The sequence below is a fragment of the Marmota monax genome, unplaced genomic scaffold, assembly GCF_021218885.2.
Source record: "Marmota monax isolate L192 unplaced genomic scaffold, Marmota_monax_Labrador192_F-V1.1 WCK01_AAM20220418_F8-fsc00012, whole genome shotgun sequence".
Classification (NCBI taxonomy): Eukaryota; Metazoa; Chordata; class Mammalia; order Rodentia; family Sciuridae; genus Marmota; species Marmota monax.
This window is the reverse complement of record NW_026695227.1, coordinates 4,058,740-4,081,672: the sequence shown is the minus strand read 5'-3', so window position 1 is coordinate 4,081,672 and position 22,933 is coordinate 4,058,740. Positions and strand designations below refer to the sequence as shown.

At 37.0% G+C, this 22,933-nt stretch overlaps 1 protein-coding gene across 2 annotated transcripts in view; it reads right to left on the bottom strand.

Moving 5' to 3' along the window:
• Ptpro (protein tyrosine phosphatase receptor type O) overlaps positions 1–22,933 on the bottom strand; it is a 241,385-nt gene that overhangs the window by 66,463 nt on the left and 151,989 nt on the right. For both annotated transcript variants that reach the window (XM_058576175.1, XM_046436157.2), the window contains exons 4-10: positions 22,759–22,911; positions 20,543–20,986; positions 18,599–18,760; positions 14,873–15,069; positions 4,270–4,390; positions 3,381–3,574; positions 2,345–2,456 (exon numbers count right to left, since the gene is read on the bottom strand). In XM_058576175.1, coding sequence (XP_058432158.1) covers positions 2,345–2,456; positions 3,381–3,574; positions 4,270–4,390; positions 14,873–15,069; positions 18,599–18,760; positions 20,543–20,986; positions 22,759–22,911 — 1,383 coding nt within the window. The remainder of the gene's footprint in view (positions 1–2,344; positions 2,457–3,380; positions 3,575–4,269; positions 4,391–14,872; positions 15,070–18,598; positions 18,761–20,542; positions 20,987–22,758; positions 22,912–22,933) is intronic.

Below are 22,933 nucleotides of genomic sequence, written 5' to 3'. Positions count from 1 at the left end.
ATTATTCTAATATAGGAAAAAATAGCTGTGGCTTCTTTATAGCTTTTTAAGATATTCCAGGGTACTTTATCACATCCAAATACCTATACATGTATTTCCTCAAAGGATATTTTCTCATGTTCTAATTTTAGTGAGGACAAGAACACTTTTTAAAATTACAAACCCGGCAATGCATAGCAAACCCAACAAGCACCGGTCTTCAGGTTTTTGTACTCCATATTGTTGCTTCAAAATCCATCATAGTGCTAAAAGACCACCAGATGTCACTGTTTGTTTAGTAATCATTATTTGCTATCCAAGCCCAATTAACTATGGACTTGGCTTGCAAAGTTGCCTGACAAAGATAATGGAATTGAGGTTCTAATTAATCACAATTAATTCAAATATTTTATTCCTATTTCCTTTTATATCAATTTGGCAATTAGATTAAATTTCAAAGGGAAATATTATAGGGAAATTAAATTAAATTTCATAGGGAAATAAAGCATGAAAGACTCATTTATTATAAATAAGATCCTTATTTGAAATCCTGTAAGAAAGGCCAAAAAAGAATATAATTTCCATTGCTTTAAAAAATAAGTATAAAATATACTTTAATAGTGATTTATATTTAATTCTGACACCATACTATGAAGTATTATACTTATGGATATGAGAATTGAAAACATCTATATTAATATGCTTATAATAATAATAATACTAATACTTTAGACCATTGGTGTCAGTATGGCTGAGATGTTTGTTCCAGGAAAAGATAAGAAATTCCTAAAGACCAGCGTGCTGGGGACTGTTAACTGCTCATCAAGGTAAATAACTCTTTTGTTAACCACTTTTTTTTTTAATCCAGATTTCTATGTGCACCTTGACTATTATACATTTTACTCCAGCTCAGTTCCCTAGTTTAAAAGGCACACCTTGAACCACTCAGAATGGTGACTCCTAAGATATTTTGTTTCTGATGTCCCTCTCTGAGACACTGCAAAGAATCTGTTAAGGTGGTATTTGAATATACAAAGTTTTGCTCTATTAACCAAATATCAGGCAATATTTTAGATACACTGATAAAAACAAGAGCTCAGGACCATTAAGATAATTGTTCAAGCTCTGTAGCTGGAAGTGAGCAGAAACTGGTTCTGAGTTTTTCAGATAGCTGTTCTGCCTGAGAAGGAAACAGTATTCTCTGAAAGCTAATTTCAAGAAACTTGAACTCTAAGAATTATTGATACAGTGAAGTTTAATTATAAAATATGTGATCATTAATGCATTCAAGAGGTTAGCACAGTGATTTTCCAAGGATTGGTATTTTCTCCTTTTCTTAGTCTTTTTTTTTCACTTACATATGCAATTATTTCTATTAACATCTGAAAAAAAGAGTACTTTGGATATTGATTTGTAAAGAAAATGACATATCATGTAAATTGATTGTGTAAGAATTCACATCTGATTGATTTCTTTCCATTTGTTTCATTAATAATTTGAACAGAAGAAAGCTAGATGTCCAACGAGGAAAGGATTTTGGCAAAATTATTCATCATCTAATAATTCTAATTAACAATAAATCTCTCAGTACAACTCTGTACAAGTAGAGTGTATTGTCCAAAAACAAGTTCCTGAAATCTCTTAGTTCAAACAACAAGGTTAATGTTTTTTTTGATGAATTTCTACTTTTCATTGTTTTCTTTAACTGTTGATGGTATAACTATATCATTTAAGTTCCTCAGTGATCTAAATAGTATTTTAAGTACCTCAACTTTGAGCAATGTATTTTGCTAAGTAACATCTTCAATAAAGAGGTAATAAGACATAATAATAATAGATAATTGATACCACTGTCTTCTCAATTTTGCACGTAAAAAACCTGAGGTGTAGAAAAGTTAACTTGCTCCAGGAGATCTCTGTTCAAAGCCTACTTTAAACTCCTGCAACGTACTCTACCACAGCCAGGCTGTGACTTTAAAACTGGCTTAATTATAAGGAAATGGATGCTGCCTAACAAATATACTCATTGAATGGGTAAGGTCAATTGAGTGTGCTGTGTAAAGCCAAAGGCTCTGCTGCTATACCCCTGTTCTAATCAATCCCAACTGGAAAGCACATGTCAAGGGCAATTATCAGAGCAAAACTAAGTCAAGGGCAGCAACTAAGAATAAAAATGACATCTTAATTTTTAAAGGTTATCAATTCAACAAATAACAAATGATCAGAATCAAGTATATTATCTCCCATGAAATTGATGCTCATTCAGTGCTGGGTGGATGACTGACCCTTTCTGGAGATGTGGCCCCTTAGTATCTGCTCAAAATAAGGTTCTCTGTCATCGAACCATCTCCTACACAATGCTCACCTGTTATGAAGCTTATGGTGGAACTGTCACAACAGCTCAGTTCTGGCTCTCCCCATGTCACCATGGTTACCCGAAAGTTGTAGTACCATGCTGGCAACAGATTAGCTATTCTCTGAATGGGGCAAAAAAGCAAAGAGACAAAGGACTAAGAGGAAAGTAATATTTTTGGAGTAGTGCATTTTAATTGGGTCATAATAAAATTTTTATTTTCCTTTTTTTGTGTCTTGTATTTGTAATTCTTTCTGAAATGAAGTGAGCCATAATAAAATACAAAACTAAATTTTTTTGAAGATGATTCAATGATAAACAAATATTTCCAATTTTGGCTTCAGTATGCAATTTCCTAAATTTTAATACACAGTGAAATAGCACTTGTTTGTAAGTAACCATACATGTACTTCTCCCTATTTATTAGACAAGTGACCTCTCACAAGTCTGTATTCTTTCAACATGGATCATGAGCCAGAGTCTTGTTGGGTGATAACTACTACAGACCTCACAGGGTAGAGGATAATTGTGTACTTCACGCATAATCTGCAGGTAACCTATACTTTAAAAAATTATTTAGTCTCACGGAGAAAATCATTTATAGTTTTGTGAAAACCATCTGTAATGGCCCAGTAATATAGGTATTGAACCAATTTGTAGATTCCAGAAAGAGTGGTCACTAGAGTTCAACAGGGTCAAATAACTATTGAAGGCCTGAGGGAAACCTTTTGTGTTTTCCTCCTTAGGACCAGAGAAGCACAATAAACACTTTCTAAATCTATTCTGCTTTGGGCAAATGCAATAAAAAAGTGTTCATTGACAAATTCCATTGAGGGGGGGAAGGGGAAGGTAGTTTCACAAAATTCTCTCTCTTAAAAACAAAAATAGAACCCCAAATACCCCAAACCCTAAAAGCAAAAATAACTAAAAGCCTTGAAAATAGCAAACTACCTCTGTATATTTACAAAATGATCTGATTTACAAATCACTTCTTTGTGACACATCTGTCGACCTAGGGAAGTGTGACAGCTGGTTAAGGGGCGATTACCACAGACGCAGTTAGGGAGACCGTCGCTGCTATTTCATAGTAGGTTGTCCACTCCGAGGTCATTGTTGCAGGGTTGAAATAAAACATCTCAACCACGTATTTTCTGAACACTCCCAAGTAAGGTCTGGTCCAGCTCAGGACCACCGCCGTTGGGCCCAAGGGATAGAGCATTAAATCCTTTATTCCAGTGGGAACTAAAAGGAAGAGGGGTATGGAGTAAGGATAGAAAGCCGAGAAGATGTGTTGAATATCTCAGCCATGGCTTCAAACTTCTACTTAAAAATAAGGTTTTTACCCTTCTGACAAAATCATTGAAAGCCAAAGTAAATATATTTGCATCTGATTTTTTTCCCCCAAGTAGTAAATGCTAAGGATGGACTAAGTGTTCAGTTCTAGTCATTCCTTACAGTAAGCCCTGTGCATCAGTGGGTGCCACATCTGTGGGATTAACCAATCATAGATGGAAAATATTCTTCCCTCAAATTCATCTGTGTAGAATGACTTTTTTTCTTGTCTTCATTTCCTAAATAAAGTAGTATAACAACTCTTTTCACAGCATTTTTATTGCATTAAGTATTATAAGTAATCTAGAAATGGTTTAAAGAGGATGTGTGTAGGTTATATGAAAATACTATGTCATTTTATAGGAGGGAAGTGAGGATTGGAGGATTTTGGCATCTATGTTTGTAAGAATGTGTGTGCCTGTGAGATGGGGGACGGAGTCCTGGCTGCAATCCTCCATTACTGTACACTATACTCGGAAGGTAGACTATTGGGTGAACTGGTGTAGGTACTCCTTATGCAATGATAGTGATTTCAAGCTTGCACATTGCACCCCTCCAACCAGTAGTCTGAGAAAGATAAGTCATTCTTGTTGCTAGGAACTTACCAATGGCAAATGTCACAGGATCCGAAGGTGGTCCAATCAAAGGGCCTTTCCTTAGGTACATCACAACCTGGTACTGGGCACCAGGAACCAGATTTTCAATAATAGGTTTGCTTGAGTTCACCTATAAACCAAAAACCCAGTAAGATTTATTAAGAGATGGGTTTTCAGAGTGGGATTTGCAGAAGCTTATGTGGTATTCAGAGCCTCTGAGGAACCACAGTGACTTTGAAATCCAGAAGCCTTTGCTTATGCTGGGAAAGGTCAGATTTCAAAATTAGGATGATTTATAGTTTATGTGAACCCTGAAGGGAACCCAGAACATTCCAATTCTATGGCTGGATTTAATAAGCCCCATGAACTGCTTTATATGCATCAATGTCAATTGTATCTCTGCACACTAGAGACACATCAGCCTCTAACCATAATCAAATCAGCAATACCATAAGGACAGTCTGACATGCTAAATTGTAGTGTCAGCTGATTACATGCGAAGATCGGTGCAGAAATGTCTTTAGTTTCTCGTCACTTAGAAGCACATAATATCTAATTATAAAGATGGAAATGATCTCAGAGATTATCTAGTTCAAATCACTCATTTAATAGATTGAGAAAGTAAAGCCAGAGAATGGCCAAGGTCACATACTGAAACTCACTGTTGGCAATAGAAGCTTATTGTTGGGACCTCTAATCTATGGGCAAGTCACTGGCAGAATGTAGAAATACAGCAGTAAGCACTTAGCAAGTATGTTGGTAATCTTATAAAATAATGTTATGGAGAACATTTCTCATTTAGATGAGCTCCTTTTCACTAAAAAAAGGAAAACTACTGATTATGTATCAAATGCCATATGGAGTCCAATAGTGACAATGTATAAGATGAACAAAATGGATTTATTAAAGTTGAATGTTGAAATGCACATGGATTTATGGTTCAACTAGTAGTTAGGAAGTGAACTATTTTGACTTCAGTGCCTCTAATATTTAAGATGATCTTCCTTAATGGGAAAAACACAGGTTCTCTATTCAGGCTGCTTGACATCAAACTCTGTATATGCCTGGGGATTTTCTTATGTATTAGTTAAACTTTTTACCTCGGTCTCTTCATTGATAAAATATAGATAATAATATCACATATCTCAAAGAGTCATGAGATTGCTTTAACCAGAATATCAAGAAATATTAACTCTTATAATCAAGTTTTTTTGGCACCTGGGATACATAAAATTGCAGAATCACTGCAGGAAGGAATATAAATCGATGAGAACAGTACTGTTAATAGTTTATCTATATTGTAATTTTTGAATTGATTTTTTATATAGGTCACATTTTATTATTCATTAATCTGTTGATGAACACCTAGGCTGATTCCATAAATTGTCATTGTGAATTGTGCTGCAATTAAGATGGGTTATGCTTGTATCTCTAAAGTAGGCTCACTTTAATTTTTACAGATAAATATCAAGGAATGGTATAACTGGGTCAGATGGTGATTCCATTCGTTGTCTTTTGAGAATACACCATACTGATTTCTAAAATTTTTTTTAGTTGTAGATGGACACAATACCTTTATTTTGTTTATTTATTTATTTTATGTGGTGCTGAAGATTGAACCCAGGGCCTCACACATGCTAGGCGAACACTCTACCACTGAGCCACAACTCCAGCCTCTATACTCTAATGTTTTTAAAAGTCTCATTAAGATTTTTTTAGGATAAACATTTAACTGATGTTATAAAGTGAATTTTTAATCTCTTCTAATATTAGAAACAAATTATAAATGGTAGAAATTGTGTAATTTAATTGGTACAAACTGCTTTGTATAAAAGCAGTCGGAGCACCACACCAAAATTCCCATTCCATTGGTTTGACTAAAGTGAGATTAAATCTGATTAATAAATTAGCTCTTCTATCCTTTCTTTTCTATTTACACTCTTTTGTATCAGTGTTTTTTGCTCACATTTTAGATTTTCAATTTTACTGGAAGACTTATACATAAAGTGACTCAGGTATCCTTAGCTGTTAGTGAATTTTCTAAAGAGACAATGTGAATGAGAACATACATTTTATATGTAACTAAACAGGACTATTCCATATCTTTGAAATATATTCTAAGTTGGATGAGGCAGCACCTGCCTATATCCCAGCTACTCAGGAGCCTGAGACAGTAAGATGTTAAGTTTGAGGCCAGCCTGGGCAACATAGTAAGATGTCTAAAAACAAACAAACAAATTCTAAGTGGCAAAACAAACACATGCTCATTATAAATATTGTTCCCACAGCAGAAGAGTAAATGACATAAATTGGAAGTCTTTTTTGTTCTCATTCCACAAGTCCTGATATTTTGGCAGGAATTCTTCTAAACTCTCCTTTAGCACCTATACGTCAATAATATGTCATGGAGCCATATATGTCTTATATTGTGAACACTGCTCCAAACTCTTTTTTTGAATTCTACAGCATGTTATTTGTGGTGAGCCGCTTCTGCCGTTTCTGCAGACTATGGTCACCATTACAAGATGACGCTGGCTCCGCTGTGGTCTGTGACAAACAACTTCTTATCTGGGAAAGTTGGCACATGATTTTTCACCACCCTGTGAGAAAGCTCCACGCGGCAGCTTTGCATTGGGGCTTGGGATGCTTTATTAAGGCTGGGAGGGGCATCAGAGAGAGAGAAGAAGAAATATCAAGGGCCTGAATAAACTGCTGAAAGAAGATTCCCGAGTTGCGTCTTCCTTGCGGGCAAGGGGTCGCGACAAGTGGTGCCGAAACCCGGGAACCAGAACTTTCAGCAGTCAGGGGTGGTGCACCGGTTAGTCCCAGGTAAGTGGGATCCGCGACCAAAGCGGGGTTAGTCCCAGGTAAGTGGGATCCGCGATCAAAGCGGGGTTAGTCCCTAGTAAGTGGGATCCGCAACCAAAGCGGGGCAGCTCCTCTGTAAACACAGAGAGAGCCTTACATTTTATTGCAGCTGCACTGTGTACTTTCGCTTTTGTTTTTTGTGCTTCTTTTGTTGTTGTTACGACAGGGACGCTCCCCTGTAAAAGGAAGAGAGCGGGGAATTCATAGAACGGAACGCTCCCCTGTAAAAGGAAGAGAGCGGGGACTTTTGTACTTTCACTTTCTTTATAGCTCTAAAAACATTATGGGCGTTGCTTCTTCAAGCCCAATTTTGTTGGCCCTAGATGGGTTGTTACATTCAAAAGGACTTAAGATAAAGCAGAGTACTTTGCAGATGTTTTTAAGAGAAGCTGATATAGCGGCTCCTTGGTTTGCTTTTTCAGGGAGTCTTACGGTTCCCAGCTGGGACAAATTAGGGAAAGATCTAGATTTCGCTCATGAGCAAGGTACCTTGCAGGGTGGCATTATACCACTTTGGAAGTTAGTTAGAGGATGTATAACAGATGGTAAATGCCAGGAAGCTGTGAGTGAGGGTCAAGCTATTCTTGAGCAGCTGCATGAGGAAAAATCTGAAGGATCATGTAGTGAAGTGGCAGAGAGTATTAAAAGTAACAGTAGTGAGAAGGCAAAAGAGCCTGAAGATAAAAATAGGAGAAGGCTCTACCCAGACTTGACCGAATTAAAAACGCCTGAGAACACAAGCGACTCAGAGAGTTCTGAGGAACTTGATATATTGTTACAACAACTACATAAGATAAAAATGAAAAAGAAGAAAAAGGAGACACAGGGCACGCAGGCCTACTGTAAGAAGGGGAAGGGAGTTAACATTGGTCAACAAAACTCTGAGGAGGAGGAGGTAGAATATCTAGAAGAAGATATGGTGCCGATTGCCCCACCTCCGTATGTGGGGGGGAGCCAAGGTTCCGGGAGATCTTTTCATGCACAAGTTTGGAGGACAGTTAATACAGATATGGGACTTGCATACCCTGTATTTCAGGACAATAACAGGGGAAGATATCATGAGCCTTTAGACTTTAAGCTAATTAAAACCTTGGAAGAATCTGTCCGCACTTATGGCATAGATGCCGCTTTCACTCTCACTCAGGTGGAGGGACTTACTAGATTTTGCATGACTCCCTCAGATTGGGCTAGTCTAGTCCGCGCTTGTGTTTCCCCAGGGAAATATTAGGAGTCCAAAGTTGGCTATTTAATGTTTCTGGCAGTACCCAAGACTCGGAGAGAGGTAGGAGGCTTAAAATTTCTGCAAATAATTCACAATTGTTTAATGCTACATTACCCTCCGCAGCAGTCTGTCTCCAATCTCCGTTCCTGTTTCTTTTGGCTAATGTTACATTATAGGGGATGCTTAATTGTTCTAATATTACCTGTTATTTGTCTGAGTGTTGGAATGGATCCTGGCCTATGGCAATGGTTATGAAAATTCCAACCTTTGTCCCAATCCCAGTCACTGCGGACCCAGATAAATTCCCCATTGTTGAGCTACTTAGAGTCCGCAGGGATTTTGGAATTACGGCAGCTATAGTGACAGCTGTGGCAGTGTCTGCTGCTGCAGCGGTTACGGCCGGAGTGGCCATGGCCAGTCAAGTACAAACTGCTGCCACCATTAATCAAGTTGTTCAACAAACTTCCACCATACTTGAATCCCAAAATTCAATTAATCAACATATTTTGTCAGGGATTTTAGCTGCCAACCAAAGAATAGATTTACTCCAAGCTCAGGTAGAAGAATTGGCCGACTTGGTGCTTTTGGGTTGTGTTGACCAACGTGCACATTTATGCATAACCTCTGTCAGATTTAATGATTCCAGGAATGCCTCCCGCATCATTGGCGAATATTTATCCGGAACCTGGTCCATGGAAGCAGAAAACATGATCCAGTCTCAACTAACTCAGATTGCTGTTCTGAATAGCACCCGTGTCGAACCAGTGACTTTGGGTCAATTCACCAGTTGGCTATCCTCTGCCTTTTCCTTTTTTAAAGAGTGGGTGGGGGTAGGCATTTTTGGTGCAATGTGTTGCTTCGGTATGTTCCTCTGTTTGTGGTTTCTCTGTCGCCTTAAGGCCCGCAGTGCTCACGATAAGGCTATGATCATACAAGCTCTTGCAGCTTTAGAAAATGGCAACTCGCCTCAAGTCTGGCTTGAGCATCTTAAGCAGTAAACCTTTGTCATGGTCGTTACACCCCAAGTTATTATAACATTGCACTGGGATCGACATGACTTTCCTTGTTATTCTCTTAGTGTTGGAAAGCCCTTGCACTCTGCCGGTCTTACTGCCATTGCACGCAGATGGGTTTCCACACTAGTACTTTTCTATCGCCTTGAAGTTCGTGCCTTTCTTTCAGGGTGCTGTCAACTTGTTTGTCATTATAAACAGCCACAGTTCAGCCTCAGCTATCCCCCTTCGTCCACCATCGTCACGATACAGGATGCGAGGCAAGGCACTGCACTTGAGTGATCCTTGATGAGGACCTCAAGGAGAGCATGTCCTATTGCATGCGGGTTAGACGCGTCCATGCCCCGCCCCACGAAAAAAGGCGTCAGCTGATATGGCTTCAGATCTGGGGAAGGCGCCTCCTTAGGACTGAGCCATACTATGCAGCCACTTCTGCACAGTGGGATAGGACCTCTACTCTCGCCTGTATTGTTTTAAGAAAACAGAAAAGGGGGAACTGTGGTGAGCCGCTTCTGCCGTTTTTGCAGACTATGGTCGCCATTACAAGATGACGCTGGCTCCGCTGTGGTCTGTGACAAACAACTTCTTATCTGGGAAAGTTGGCACATGATTTTTCACCACCCTGTGAGAAAGCTCCACGCGGCAGCTTTGCATTGGGGCTTGGGATGCTTTATTAAGGCTGGGAGGGGCATCAGAGAGAGAGAAGAAGAAATATCAAGGGCCTGAATAAACTGCTGAAAGAAGATTCCCGAGTTGCGTCTTCCTTGCGGGCAAGGGGTCGCGACAGTTATTAACTTTCTACTGTACCAGTAAATGCTAACTTAGATCAACAGTCACTCATTTTGCCTACTTAGAATATTCAGAATTACACAGGATGTAAAGAGCTTAGATTATTTCAGGGTAATGTTAAAGTTCCTTTAGTTTAATAATATTTTAGGCTGTAGTTGATTCTAACTATTCAAAGAAATACATGAAATCATAACCACTTAAATATGCTGCTATACATTCATCCTGTTTGTCTCCTGCTCTCAAGATGGGTTCCATTCTCCTTTGAATGTGTCTCTTCTGTCCTAAATAAATCTGTCCATACCTCTTAAAAATAATAAGTAAATAAATAAATTTATACCAGATAAATTATACTGGGATACATTTTTTAGAAGCAATTATATATATATATATATATATATATATATATATATATATATATATATATATACACACACACACACACACACACACACGCACACACACATCACTTTAAAGAAAATGGTATTGCAAATTACTTGCCTTAGTAACAAAAAATTATGAACACAAATGCATCCCTCATTTCTAAATATTTGCTAAGCTTCCAGCTTATGTTTATACTTCTATTACTCTATGCCTATTTTTTATTTATTTATACCTGGAGAATAATTGTAGGTACCTGTGGGGTAGAATGTGATACTTTGATCTATATATATATATATCATAGAAAGATTTCATCAAGTTAATTTACATTATCTGTTTCATCACCAGTGTATCATTTTTTTAGAGGTAAGACTGTTAAAAATCTATTTTAGCAATTTTGAAATATACTATACATGATTATTACCTGTGGTTACCATCAAGTGCTCACTAAAATGTATTCCTCCAGTATAATTGAAATTTTGTAGCCTTTATTCAACATCTTCCCTTTTCCCATCTGTATAGTGTTCCATTCTGGGTATATACCACTTTTTCATTATCTATTCATCTGCTGATGAATACTTAGGTTGATTCCATTTCTTGGCTACTTTGAAAAATGCTGAAATGAATGTGGGGATGCAGAAATCTTCTTTATATCCATTTCTTTTTATTTATCCTGGACCTCTTTAGACATGTGTTGAAGGGGGGAAGGTAAATGCTCCTGCATTCTTCTCACTAAATAACATTAGCTTTATTCCCTACAAGATAACTCTATATTCCTTCCATCAATTTCCACCTATCTTAGCATTTCCGAATTTTTCTTGACTGGTTTAAGTTTCAATCCTGAGAACTCAGTTGAATTCAGTCTCACTCCAAATAGGCCCCATTACTATCCCTCTTCAGCTCAAGAAATATGAGGAAAAATGTATTAGAGAGCATGGCGGGAAGAAATATGAAATAGACTGTTTAAATAGTAGGGTAGAGCTATATTAGCTATATTACAGTGACGGTTCTTCTGGGTCTGAAATGGTCTTATTCTATTGTGTGGTCCTTCCTCCATTAGCTCTTAGCTATACATATATTCCAGACTTTTCTATAGAGGACTCCAGAGCTGCTTCACCTCCCTCCATTGACTCAAAAAGCATCCAACTAAATCTGGATAGTAATAAATGCTAATGCTTCTTTTTATGCGCTTACTATGTTCCAAATGCTGAATTAAACAAAGAGTCCTTTTATTTTTATCAAATTCCATAGGTAGAATTGACTTCTCTCCAAATCACAGATGAAGACACCAAGACTTGCAGAGATGAAGAAAGTTGCCCTGGTGTTCACTGTTAGAATCAGGTCTTAAACCCACACTTGTCTGATGCTAGAGTTTGTGCTCTGGACTCTGTCAGGATGATGGTGAAGGTGAACCTCCTGTAAGGCAGCATATGCAATCCATGGAAACTGGCTGGGAATTCAGATCATTTGGGTGTTGGCCACTGCTCTGATACTAACCAGCTATGTGACTTTGGGAAGGTCCCATAAATATTCTGTCTTTTACTTCTACCATTTCTTCATTTGATTGTCTTTCTGTCTGATTTTGTCATTAAGTTATACATTCCTGTAAGTTGCCAGAACACATTCATGGACTAAGACCACACATAAGAACTAATACACATGAATATGACTCTTCCTCATTCTGAAAAGTGTGATTATGTATAATTCTTTGGAGAGGATGCGGAGAGCACATTTACTCTGAAGACTTGTTCAAGTATTTTACATCACACTGATTTAGCATTGACTTTATGTTCAACATATTTGTGAATGAATAGTCTTACGATGGTGCTGGGAGAAATGTATCACAAAACTCCTTCCTGAGAAAATTTGCTTGCAACACACACACACACACACACACATACACACACCATGAGAACACATTTAATACACTGTACTTATAAGGAAGGCCAGATTCTAAGCTTCATGAAATTAGGGTTCAGGTCTAAATTTGTGCTACCTTATATGACCCACATTACACAGAGTCACTCAGGAATCAGTGGAGTTAAAGGGTAGAGTAGGGACATTAGCAGTGAATCTTACAGATCACCTAGGTAATATAAAAAGCATAATTCTGTGGTACAGTCAGTGATCGAGCAATGTAAGTACAGTGAGACTACAAGAGTGAAACCATTGTTATGAGTGATGGCTGGAGTATCCCTAATCTGAAAAACCCCAATCTGAAATGCTCTAAAATTTGAAACCTTTTGAACACCAATGTTATCCCACAAGAGGAAAATTTCACACCATAAAACTTGCTTCATATACAAAACTATTAAAAATATTTTATAAAATTGCTATCAGCCTATTTGTATAAGTTATATATGACATAAATAAATTTTGTGTTTAGAACATGGGTACCATTCATAAGAGTCTCATTATGTATATGCAAATATACCAAAATAAAAAATTTTGAAATCTGAAATACTTCTGATCCTGATTATTTTGAATAAGGGATACTTAGCTTAGATTAATTTTAAAATCAATTTTATTTTAGAGCCATATTTTGATTTTCCTTTTGATATAAATACAGTACCATTGAAAATAAAGCTCAAGAAATATTATTTTTTTCTTTTGGGATAATGGTTGCTTTAAGAAATAAGCCAAAGCCAAAGTTAAACCAATCCTGGTAAGATAATCTTTTAGATTTCTTTAGTTGATTGCTATATAAGTCAACTAAACTATTTCTAAATTGCTATATAAAAGTCTCTGGTTCTTGAGACTTTTTGAACTTTGGTTTCCTCATCTGAAAAGTCTGTGTGTGTGCGGGGTGGGGGTGGGGGAGGACTATGGTGGTCATAACACAATCCCCCAAAATTCTCATGGTTACAAATGACAACTAGTGTTCTAGCTCTTGCACTGCACTTTAATACTGGCCTCTGTGGCCATCCATAACCTTTAACAGTTTCGTGTTTGCTTTTTGAAAGGGCACTGTCAAAGTACACTTAGACGAGACTTTTGTGGCTCATTTATAATTTATAATGTCTACCTCCACCTTTAGCTTTTGGCTTCTGTGTGAAGGATACAGAATTTGTACATAGATGGAGCAAAAAGCAAAAAGTGAGTTCCAGATCACTGTAAGGGAAACCCATTCTTCTGCCAGTGGAATGGGCCAGTTATCTTGAGTGCTCTCAGCCAAGGCAGGTAGTGGGCTGCACAATGAGCTCTGATTACTAGTTAGTGGATTAGCACATTTACCCCTTAATTTAAGTCAAGGGGTGGGTTCATCCTCAAGTATGGCTTTATCTCGGCATCCTACTGCTTTTAGTGCTCTGAAGGTCATAATTCCGGAGTCTCTCTTATTAATTTAAAATTTCTCACTGTTTGAATTTCACTACTGCCTAATTTTCCTAGGAGGAATGGGAACATCCTGAAGTTTCTCCACATGAATAGGTAATTTAATTGTTTTTTGCCTTTAGGGAAGAAAATAATATGTGAGATGCCAAAATTCATCTCATGTCACCATATGGAAAAATAAAAGGAGATTTTAGGAAAATAGAACAAGGCCTCAGGTTCTCAGGGCGACCGAGAGCAATGTTGCTCTCAACTCCTGCTGTCAAATTTCCTTCAGGACTCATGATCTGGTGTGCATACCCATTCTGTCAGCTCCTCACAGAACCACCGATCGCACACCTCTCCACCTGCCCCTCACTATCCTTGGTGGCTGGTTAACTCCTGTTTATTCTTCAAAACTCTTCTCAGCTGTGATGGGTGAGAAGAGAATTTTTTACTCTATATACTTTTGAATTATTTTCTCCGTGAACACGTTTACTTTTATAATTAAAATAAAACCTAAAAGAATGGGAAAAAAAAGTAAAACAAACAACCAAAAGACATTCCAACCCCTGCTTGGTTGTTTCTCTCTTCCCCTGGGAAGGTTTTATGACCAGTTTTTAAATTATCTTTCCTCCCAATCTGTTCCTAATGCCCAGCTCCTTCTGTGAACTCATGAGACCTTTCTATCATTTACTTTGTGCATAGAGCTCATTCTATAAGGTGCAGTAATTCTTTGTTCGCTTATCTGTTGTTCTCAGGAGATTATCTTGATCTCCAATATCTGTCCTAGTATTTGTTACATCTTAGGGTCTCAGCACATTTTCTTGAACAAGAAATAAAAGTGAAAGGAACATGGGCTCATGTAAAGGAAAGAATATGACTGTAGCTAAAGAGCCATACCCAGCTCCTCTGCTGGCTCTTGGTAATCCTGCCTTCAACACTCCTGCCCTCCCAGGGAGACCTCAGTGCTGCTTCCTGCCATTGTCACCTTGGTTTGCCAATGACACTGCTTCAGGTGCCTTTCCTTTACCTGAGTGCAGTACTGCTTTTCAAGCCTCTGGCTCTCTTTTTGTTTCTGGCAAGTCAGGGACACCACAGACACAATGGTGCTGTTGTAGTTCTCTTGGGAAGATGTCCAAGACATCAAGGCAGTGGTTGAACTTAAAACATGGACGCTCACATGCTGGGGCTTCTCCGTCAATTCTTCAATCCACTCTCCTGTAGGACCTGAACATTTCAAATCAGAACATAAGAGAGCTTGCACACTGAGCTGGTTGAGATCAAAGATTCCAGTCTAAACATCATGCTATTTTCCTGTGCCCTTAGAGAGATACTCAGTGCAAGACTGGCAGTTGCTCTTTCCATCCTCTACCCAGTGACAGTCCTCAACTCCATCTCCCCACCATTCCAAATAGTAGCAGCAGCAGCAGCAGCAGCAGCAGCAGCAGCAACAACAACAACAACAACAAAGGCAAATATAGTTTTACTGATGGAGAGAAGCTCCACTTCAGTTTGTCATATGCATCTGAGAGTATCCTGGTAACTTTTTTTACCAGAGAGAATTTACTTTTCTTTTAACAAAGGGAGGGTGTGGCAGTGTAGTGTTTCATCAGTGTTCATAATTCCTTTGCTGTGAGGATCTTTGGTTTCTAGAAATAATTGCTTTGAGATTCAAATTAGTCTCTGCTACAATCCTGTGAAAAAAATTTAAATTTAGCAGCAGCAAGAACAAAGAAGCAGACTGTGACTATATTAGACAAGAAATAGGAAACAGGCTAGCTCAATTAAAGAAGCAGGCTAAAACCTGGGTGGTATTTGAGGGATGGGGTGAGGTTCCTTGCTGCAAAATATCTTCACAGAAGTGTCCATCAGTAGCTTTGTTCTCTCAGGTTTTTGAAGTAGTTCTTAGCACAGTGCCTGGTACACAGTAAGGACTTAAGAAGTGTTAAGGTGATTATTATCTACAGAAATTCCCCTTGAAATGCAAATTTGCAAGTAACTTCCTCTTCTTTGTTTAGGATGCATTTCACAGTCTTTTAATAGAAAACTGTATTCCTAGGAGGTGCTCTGCTGGGGGAGGGCAGATTTAGGCTGAATGCAAATGGTGCAAAGGAAATAGTTTTTAAATGATAGTACTAGGCTCTGACTCAAGTTTATATGTGATTATGTGTTTTAATCCTTGAATTCACCTAAAAGGTTTATGAGGTAAGTACTATTATTAAATCTTGCTTTTCAGAAAAAGAAACTGAGGAAGATATAAAGTAAATCACGCTGGGATTTACACACAAGAAGTCTGATTCCAAAATCCATGTTCTAAACTCTGCATGTGGCTTCTTAAATAGTGAGAAGCTTTGGTTTGAAAGTAGTAAATTTGTCCCAGGCCTCCAGTGTACTCATTACTTATGGTAATACTTGGCAAACAATCTCATGTCTCCAAATCTCAGTCACTGCATCTGTCAAATGGACAAATCATGGAATGTTGGAATAGAAAAGAACTTTAGGATCCAATGTCTTATTTTACTGGTGAGAAAAGAGAGGTCCACAGACTTGACCAGTGTCACAGAGCTGCTTGGGACCACGTCCGGACCTCCTGTCTTCTGAGTCAGTGGCTTTGTGACAAAATATCCTGATGCCATCTGATTAATCTACTTTGCAAGGCTGTTGCTGTGTTAGAGAACTATGTAAATGTGAAGTGTTATTGCTGTAAGGCTACTGTCATAGAGGGGGCAGGGAGTGATAAAGTGGCAGGAAGCTCTTATTTCTTAGTTTTACATGAGGACGGACCTGATGGTCCGCAAGGTGGAGTGTCCCTGCAAGCTACATATTGCTAAATTCTAATCCCTGTTCTGACACGTGGGGTAGTCACTGAATTTTGTGTTACTCAGCTTTTTTCACATAAAAAAATGGGCATAATAAAAATGTTCCCTTCATAAAACTGTTGAGGGATTAAGGTAAGTATCTGCTTTAATTCTCATCTCTTAGAAAGCCTTCAAAATTATGCAAATATAAATCATAATGCAATAACATAAACGTAAATCTTAATATAATAAATCTTAGTGCAGTAACTCAATACCAGAATGTCTGAAACAGTTGGGTTAGGCAAATGGGCTGCAAATGTTATTTAGTTGGTGTGTAACTGCACTATGTTGAATGAAATCAAGCTACCCTAATTTGTTGCTCATCTACCCTGTTGAGTATAAATATTTATATCTACACAGTACATTGTACAACTCCTTAATGTCTACAGAATATTCTAAGGATTTAAACTTTTTTTATTGGCAAAAGAATTTCTAGTGGTCTATCTTTTTACAGATTAATACTAAGAAATGTCTCTGAAATAATCACTTATCTGAGCAATTCTGACAAATACTGAATAATGCTCTCTTTAGATATACTTGAGAATAGAATAGAAGGTCTTATTGATAAAAGTGATTCAATAAGTATTTATTGAATGTACAAACGAATGAATACATAAGCAAATAATATCTCGGCAGCCTAGGATTTAAAATTTGGTGTGAGAAGCAAGATGAACACCCTTAAAATGCATCTGGGAAAATGTCTCTCATTAAGTGTGTGTTTTATGCTGTGCACTATGAAACACAATTGAAATTCAGAGGACAGAAAGCTAACGTGGCCAAAACCATTGAGGGAGAGAGGACACTGGCAGTGGGTGTGCCCTGGTGGACAGGAAGTCTCCTTCAGTGAAGCATTTTTAGCCTCTTGGGAAGTACTGAATACTCTGCTTTGTTTCATTCTCAAGTGATCTCATATCAAACATTTTCCATGATTGGAATCCATGTAAGGCAATTACCAATATCCTTTTTGTGTCTGATGGATAAGTAGTTCAGACCTTTCATGGGTGGTGATATTTTGGTTTCTCAAGTAAAAATGCTATATTAGGGGCATCATTTTCAACATTTTTAAGCTGGTAAGTACACTGATTTTCTCCCTCTGCCTCTCTTCTCCCTACCCATCTTTGGAGGGTCATTTGAGGAAGGGTGGTGTTTTGCCTGTAAAGAAGGCCATGGAATAGAGAGTGGTCACCCTTTTCTGAGAGCAGTATTTATCCATGTTTTCTGGCTTTTCTTTCTCCTGATCAACAAGCACATTAAAGTCCTGGTGAGCTGCATGACTGAGGCTTAGCCCCTAAACATCCATTAAACATAGTTAAGCTAAAAACATTACAGAGACACACTGCTGCTACAGCCTGAGGGCCTCATTCTTGCTCTGCTGTTACTTTTATGGAAGTAGAAGCTACCCTGAGATGTGAGACTGGCTTTTAGGATGCTCTAGCTTTGTATTTTCCTGCCAACTGCAGGGAGACCACCTGGGTATAACTATGCTTGAAACTTCTCTTTTTGAACTCCACAAGTTGGATACTGTAATGAGATTTTTTTATAGTCCTATAACAGAAAATTTCATTATGAACTCAAACAAAAGTCATATTTCCCAAACTGTGTGTCCTTGTCCTTGGAGAGTTTGTTACGGCTAGTGTGGAAGGCCAGCTTAATAAATGTTCAATTATCACAATAGTAAAAATAATCCTCAAGTTAAATCCCTGGGTAGGTCTGCTACTATTAAACATACATATATTTCCTCTGCTGTTAGAAGCTCCTGGATCCCAGCCTCCCCCGACCTTGAAGAATTCTCAGGATCCCTAAGGTTTGTGAATAATTGACACCTGAGCATCATTAATCTCAACAGCTTCATTGTTCTAGCTTCCCTGTAAGCACAAAATAATCTCTTTGCTACTTACTGATATAAAAGCTGAGTGACTTTGCTGACTGACTTTTTCGGGTTTCACAAGATCCTGAGGAACTAAATGTTGTGACAGATAGCTTATATTTCCCAGGCTCCTTCAATTCTGCGACGAATTCATGGGCTTCTTCATCCACGGTCAAATATTCAGTAAAGTTATCTAAATCATACACATACACACAAAGAGAATATATCTGAATTGACACGTGGAAGGACCCTGGGTATAGACAAGCCAATTAATTTAAAATCATTTAGGCCTCTTAACTAAAGGCACTATAAATAAAAAAGATGAATAAAATACCAAAACTAAAATATGGTGTCCAAATCAACAGAACTAGGGATGGGCATATTGCATATCTTCTATATTTTTACTCAATAAAATTCTGCGCACAATAGAAACAGAATGGTAGGACAAGATAGCAATCATTGGGTTTCTCTTCTGATATAAGAGATAAGAAATAACTACCACCATGTTTCTTCTAAGTTCCTCATTGTAGCATTAAATATCCATAAATGTTTTAAAATATATTGAATTATTTCTAGTTAGAGAAATATGTCAATCATGTTTTTCTTCACCTGTTTTCTTCCAGAACCTTTGAAAGTAGGAATTATTTTACATTGTTTCAGAGTCTATATTGTGCTGCTTATTAATTCAGTTGAAGTCATTATCATTTGTTGGTAACTACAATAGTCTTCAAAGGAACATACTGCAGTCAGACAAAGGCATGATTGAATTTACAAGGAAATAGGCATTAAAAATATTCTGAGTTATAAGACACTATTTTTCTCAGAATAAATTAAAGACAAATAAAGAATAGGTTAAGGGGACTATTGTTTTTTTTTTTTACTGTATTTCTTTTTTTTTATTGGTTGTTCAAAACATTACAAAGCTCTTGACATATCATCTTTCATACATTTGATTCAAGTGGGTTATGAACTCCCATTAAATGAAGAAATTCCAGACAAATAATTTTTGATTCAAATAATTATAATTAACCAAGGATTTCAATTTTATATAATATTTGGGTGTGGTTGATTGCACTATAATTTAGTATAAAATAACTCTTATCTAGTATAGAAGATACATCTCATTGTATTAAACAAAATATGGACAAACAATATCTCATATATGAATCTGCATGATTCTAATGTCCTACCATGAAAATCAGGCTGCCATTGTAATTTCAAACTTTGACAACTTGACAACATGCACTACCCAAATGACTACACTGGAAAATAGCAAATGAAGGATGTTACTGTAAAAACAAGACAGACAAAAAATAGCCATAAAAATCTACCAAACATTCAGATATGCCATGGCTCTGTTTTCATGAATTAGTGGGCTACAATATAAAGAACAGATTTGAAATGCTTGATAAATGAATACAAAATATGATGCAGTTGTCACCATTTTGCTTTTTGTTAACAGCTCCTCTTTGGGAAAACCTGAGCACTGGTTCCAGAGGGGCACATCCCATAAGGAATGAATAGCTGGGAAGGCAGGTCACAGGTCTCAGACTTTTATGAAAAGTAGTCATGTTTTCAAAGATTCTTTTGAGGCATATTTCACAAATTTGTTCCAGAATATTCTATAATATTTTGTAATGGCTAGATCCTTAATCTAAAATGTTTCCAAACATAAGGTTTTTATTGGTGACCTGGGGTATGTGAAATGTGAGGCAGTGAAATCTGTATGGTTTTAGTAAAGGGGACTTGTGAAGCACCCCGATCTTCTGATTCTGATCTACCTTATTTATTTTGGTTTCCTGTTCTCAGTCCACATTGGATACTCAAAGACTTCTCTTTCTTTTATATTTAGATATTTATATTTAGATACTAAGTACCTACCACTAGTCTTTCTTTCTAATCTCAAATTTAAAACCATTTTAAATTTCCTTTATTTGCATCATTTCTTATTTCCTCTGGTCTCCTGCTGCCTTACCTTCTTTTTCTATGAGAATATTGAACCCATCAAAGGCAGTAGGTGGTTTTGGTGGTAACCAGCTCAATATCATTTGAACAGGGAAGAAAGAAAAAGAGCTTGCTGTTGACTTCTCAGTCTCGCTGAGTGTACTATTATTTTCGTATTCTATGGGAAGTACACTGACAAATTCATCTTCATTTTCAGGAGTTGCGGATGCACTGTCCCACCAATAGGGCTGAGATGTGGTTTCATAGTCACTGCTGTTAAAATCAGGCCAACCAGAAGAGAGATTGCCAGAGGGAATCTCAGGAGTTTCATCTGTGAAGTGGAAGAGTTTATCTTTTCCCGCTGAATCTTGTGATTTTAAGAAGGATTCTTCTGGGAAATTGCCACTCTGTTCTTCCCAGTTGTTCTTGTTCAAGTTTACAAAGCGAACAGAAATATTTCGAGGTGGATATGGGGCTGTAAAAGAGAATTTCAATTTTCAAGTTACTTTAACTCTGTTATACTGGATACTAATGAATCAAACACATTTACAACATGAAGTTTAATTTTACTTCAGCATACAGACAAATTTACATGAAGAAAATCTGTAATTTTAAGTAGCCATACTTCCAATGTGTGTAGTGGATGATGTGTACATATTAGCAAATCATCAGTTATTCTTCAAAAGTATTAACTTATGCTTGTTGAAGTGGTAATTTAAGTATTTCTAAAGAAAAGTTATATAAATATTCTTTAGTTTATCACAATTTCACTTTTTAATACAAAGTGTCTCAGTCTCTGGATTTTTATTAAAAAAGTCTAAATATAATTTACTTGTAGCTATTAGGATGACTACTTCAGTGACATAGCTGCACCTAGAATATCTGCATACATGAGTTGGTTTGAGAGTTGTTGACACATTGTTGGAAATATGGCTTTGCTCCTCACTTCTCTAAAATGAAACGTGAGAACAAAATGAATTTATGAATGAGGTAGAAAATTACAAAGACACTTCATGGTTTCTAACTGCAATAGTTTCTACCTGTTCCTCATATAGCAGCTCAAATACCACCTCTTCAATGAACTTCTAATAAAAAAATTTATCTCTCCTTCCTTTTTACTATTATGTAACTTTTTACCTCTTTGATGACATTATTTCATTCTGCCTTGTATTACTGCCATTTGTATAATACCTGTACCGTTTTTTGAGGACAGAGGACCTGTCTCATCTCACTTTGTGTTAATCTGTTTTAGGACTTAGAACAACTTCCAGGTAGAATGTGCTTAATCAATATGTCTTTATTTAAACCGAATAATAAAAAAGACAAATAAAATCTTGATGTGGAGATGAGGTGAATTAGCTAGTTAGCTGAAATAGTTTCCTCATATTAGCCTAATGAAATGAGAGTCATGATATATTATTAGAGTTTTAAATTGTAGGGGCTATTGGGTGATCTATCAGAGTCTGTTTCCAATTCTTATAACAAGGGCCTTTTGAGCATTCATTAGGCATACTCAACATTGCTTATATTGATGATGGGTATTTAGTAGGTATTATTTTATTTGGGATACTGGGGATTGAACCCAGGTGCCCTATACCACTGAGATATATCCCCAGTTCTTTTTATTTTTTATTTTGAGGCAGGGTCTTTGATAAATTGCTGAGGGTCTCTATAAATTGCTGAGGCTGGCCTCAAACTTGTGATTCTCCTGCCTCAGCCTGGGATTGCAGGTGTGCACCACAGCACATGGCATTTTTAACAGATCCATTCTTTTCATCCATGCATGCATCCATTCATCATATAATACTTCTTCACATTAATGATGCTACTAAAATTTAAGCACTGTAAGTTTTAAATATCAAAGTCCCAATATTTTTCCTTAATAATCTGATAGCCTGTACTACAATGTCTCTCATCTGCTTTTCTGCTATGTGGGCATTTATCAGAGTAGAGGTTATAGAATAACCAATGTCAGGTTATAGGATAACCAATGTCTATTAGATCCAGTTAAGTTACTTAATTATAACTTTTGGTAAAAATCACATTTTTTTATTTAAAGATTATAGATCTAAGATTACACTTGGTTCCTTTCAAATTGATTGAAAATTTATTTTAGTTTGTTAAAATATATATTTATTTTCTTAGCTCTTCAACATTATGTTTTTTAAAAGAATAAAATTCAATATACAGCAACATATAACTTAATTATTTATTTTTTTACTAAATTTGCTTCTTTAGAAGACTTACCAGTTCTATGCTGTTTGGGTTCATGACTGACACCACTGTACTCCACAAGGGTACTTTTATTAAAAGTCGCCTCAGATACCAGCTGAAAGGTAATGTTACTATAACAAATTCCTGGCAGCCAGTGATTAAATACTGTTTTTCCCTTAAAGAAATCTGTGAAGAAAAAAGTCAATTA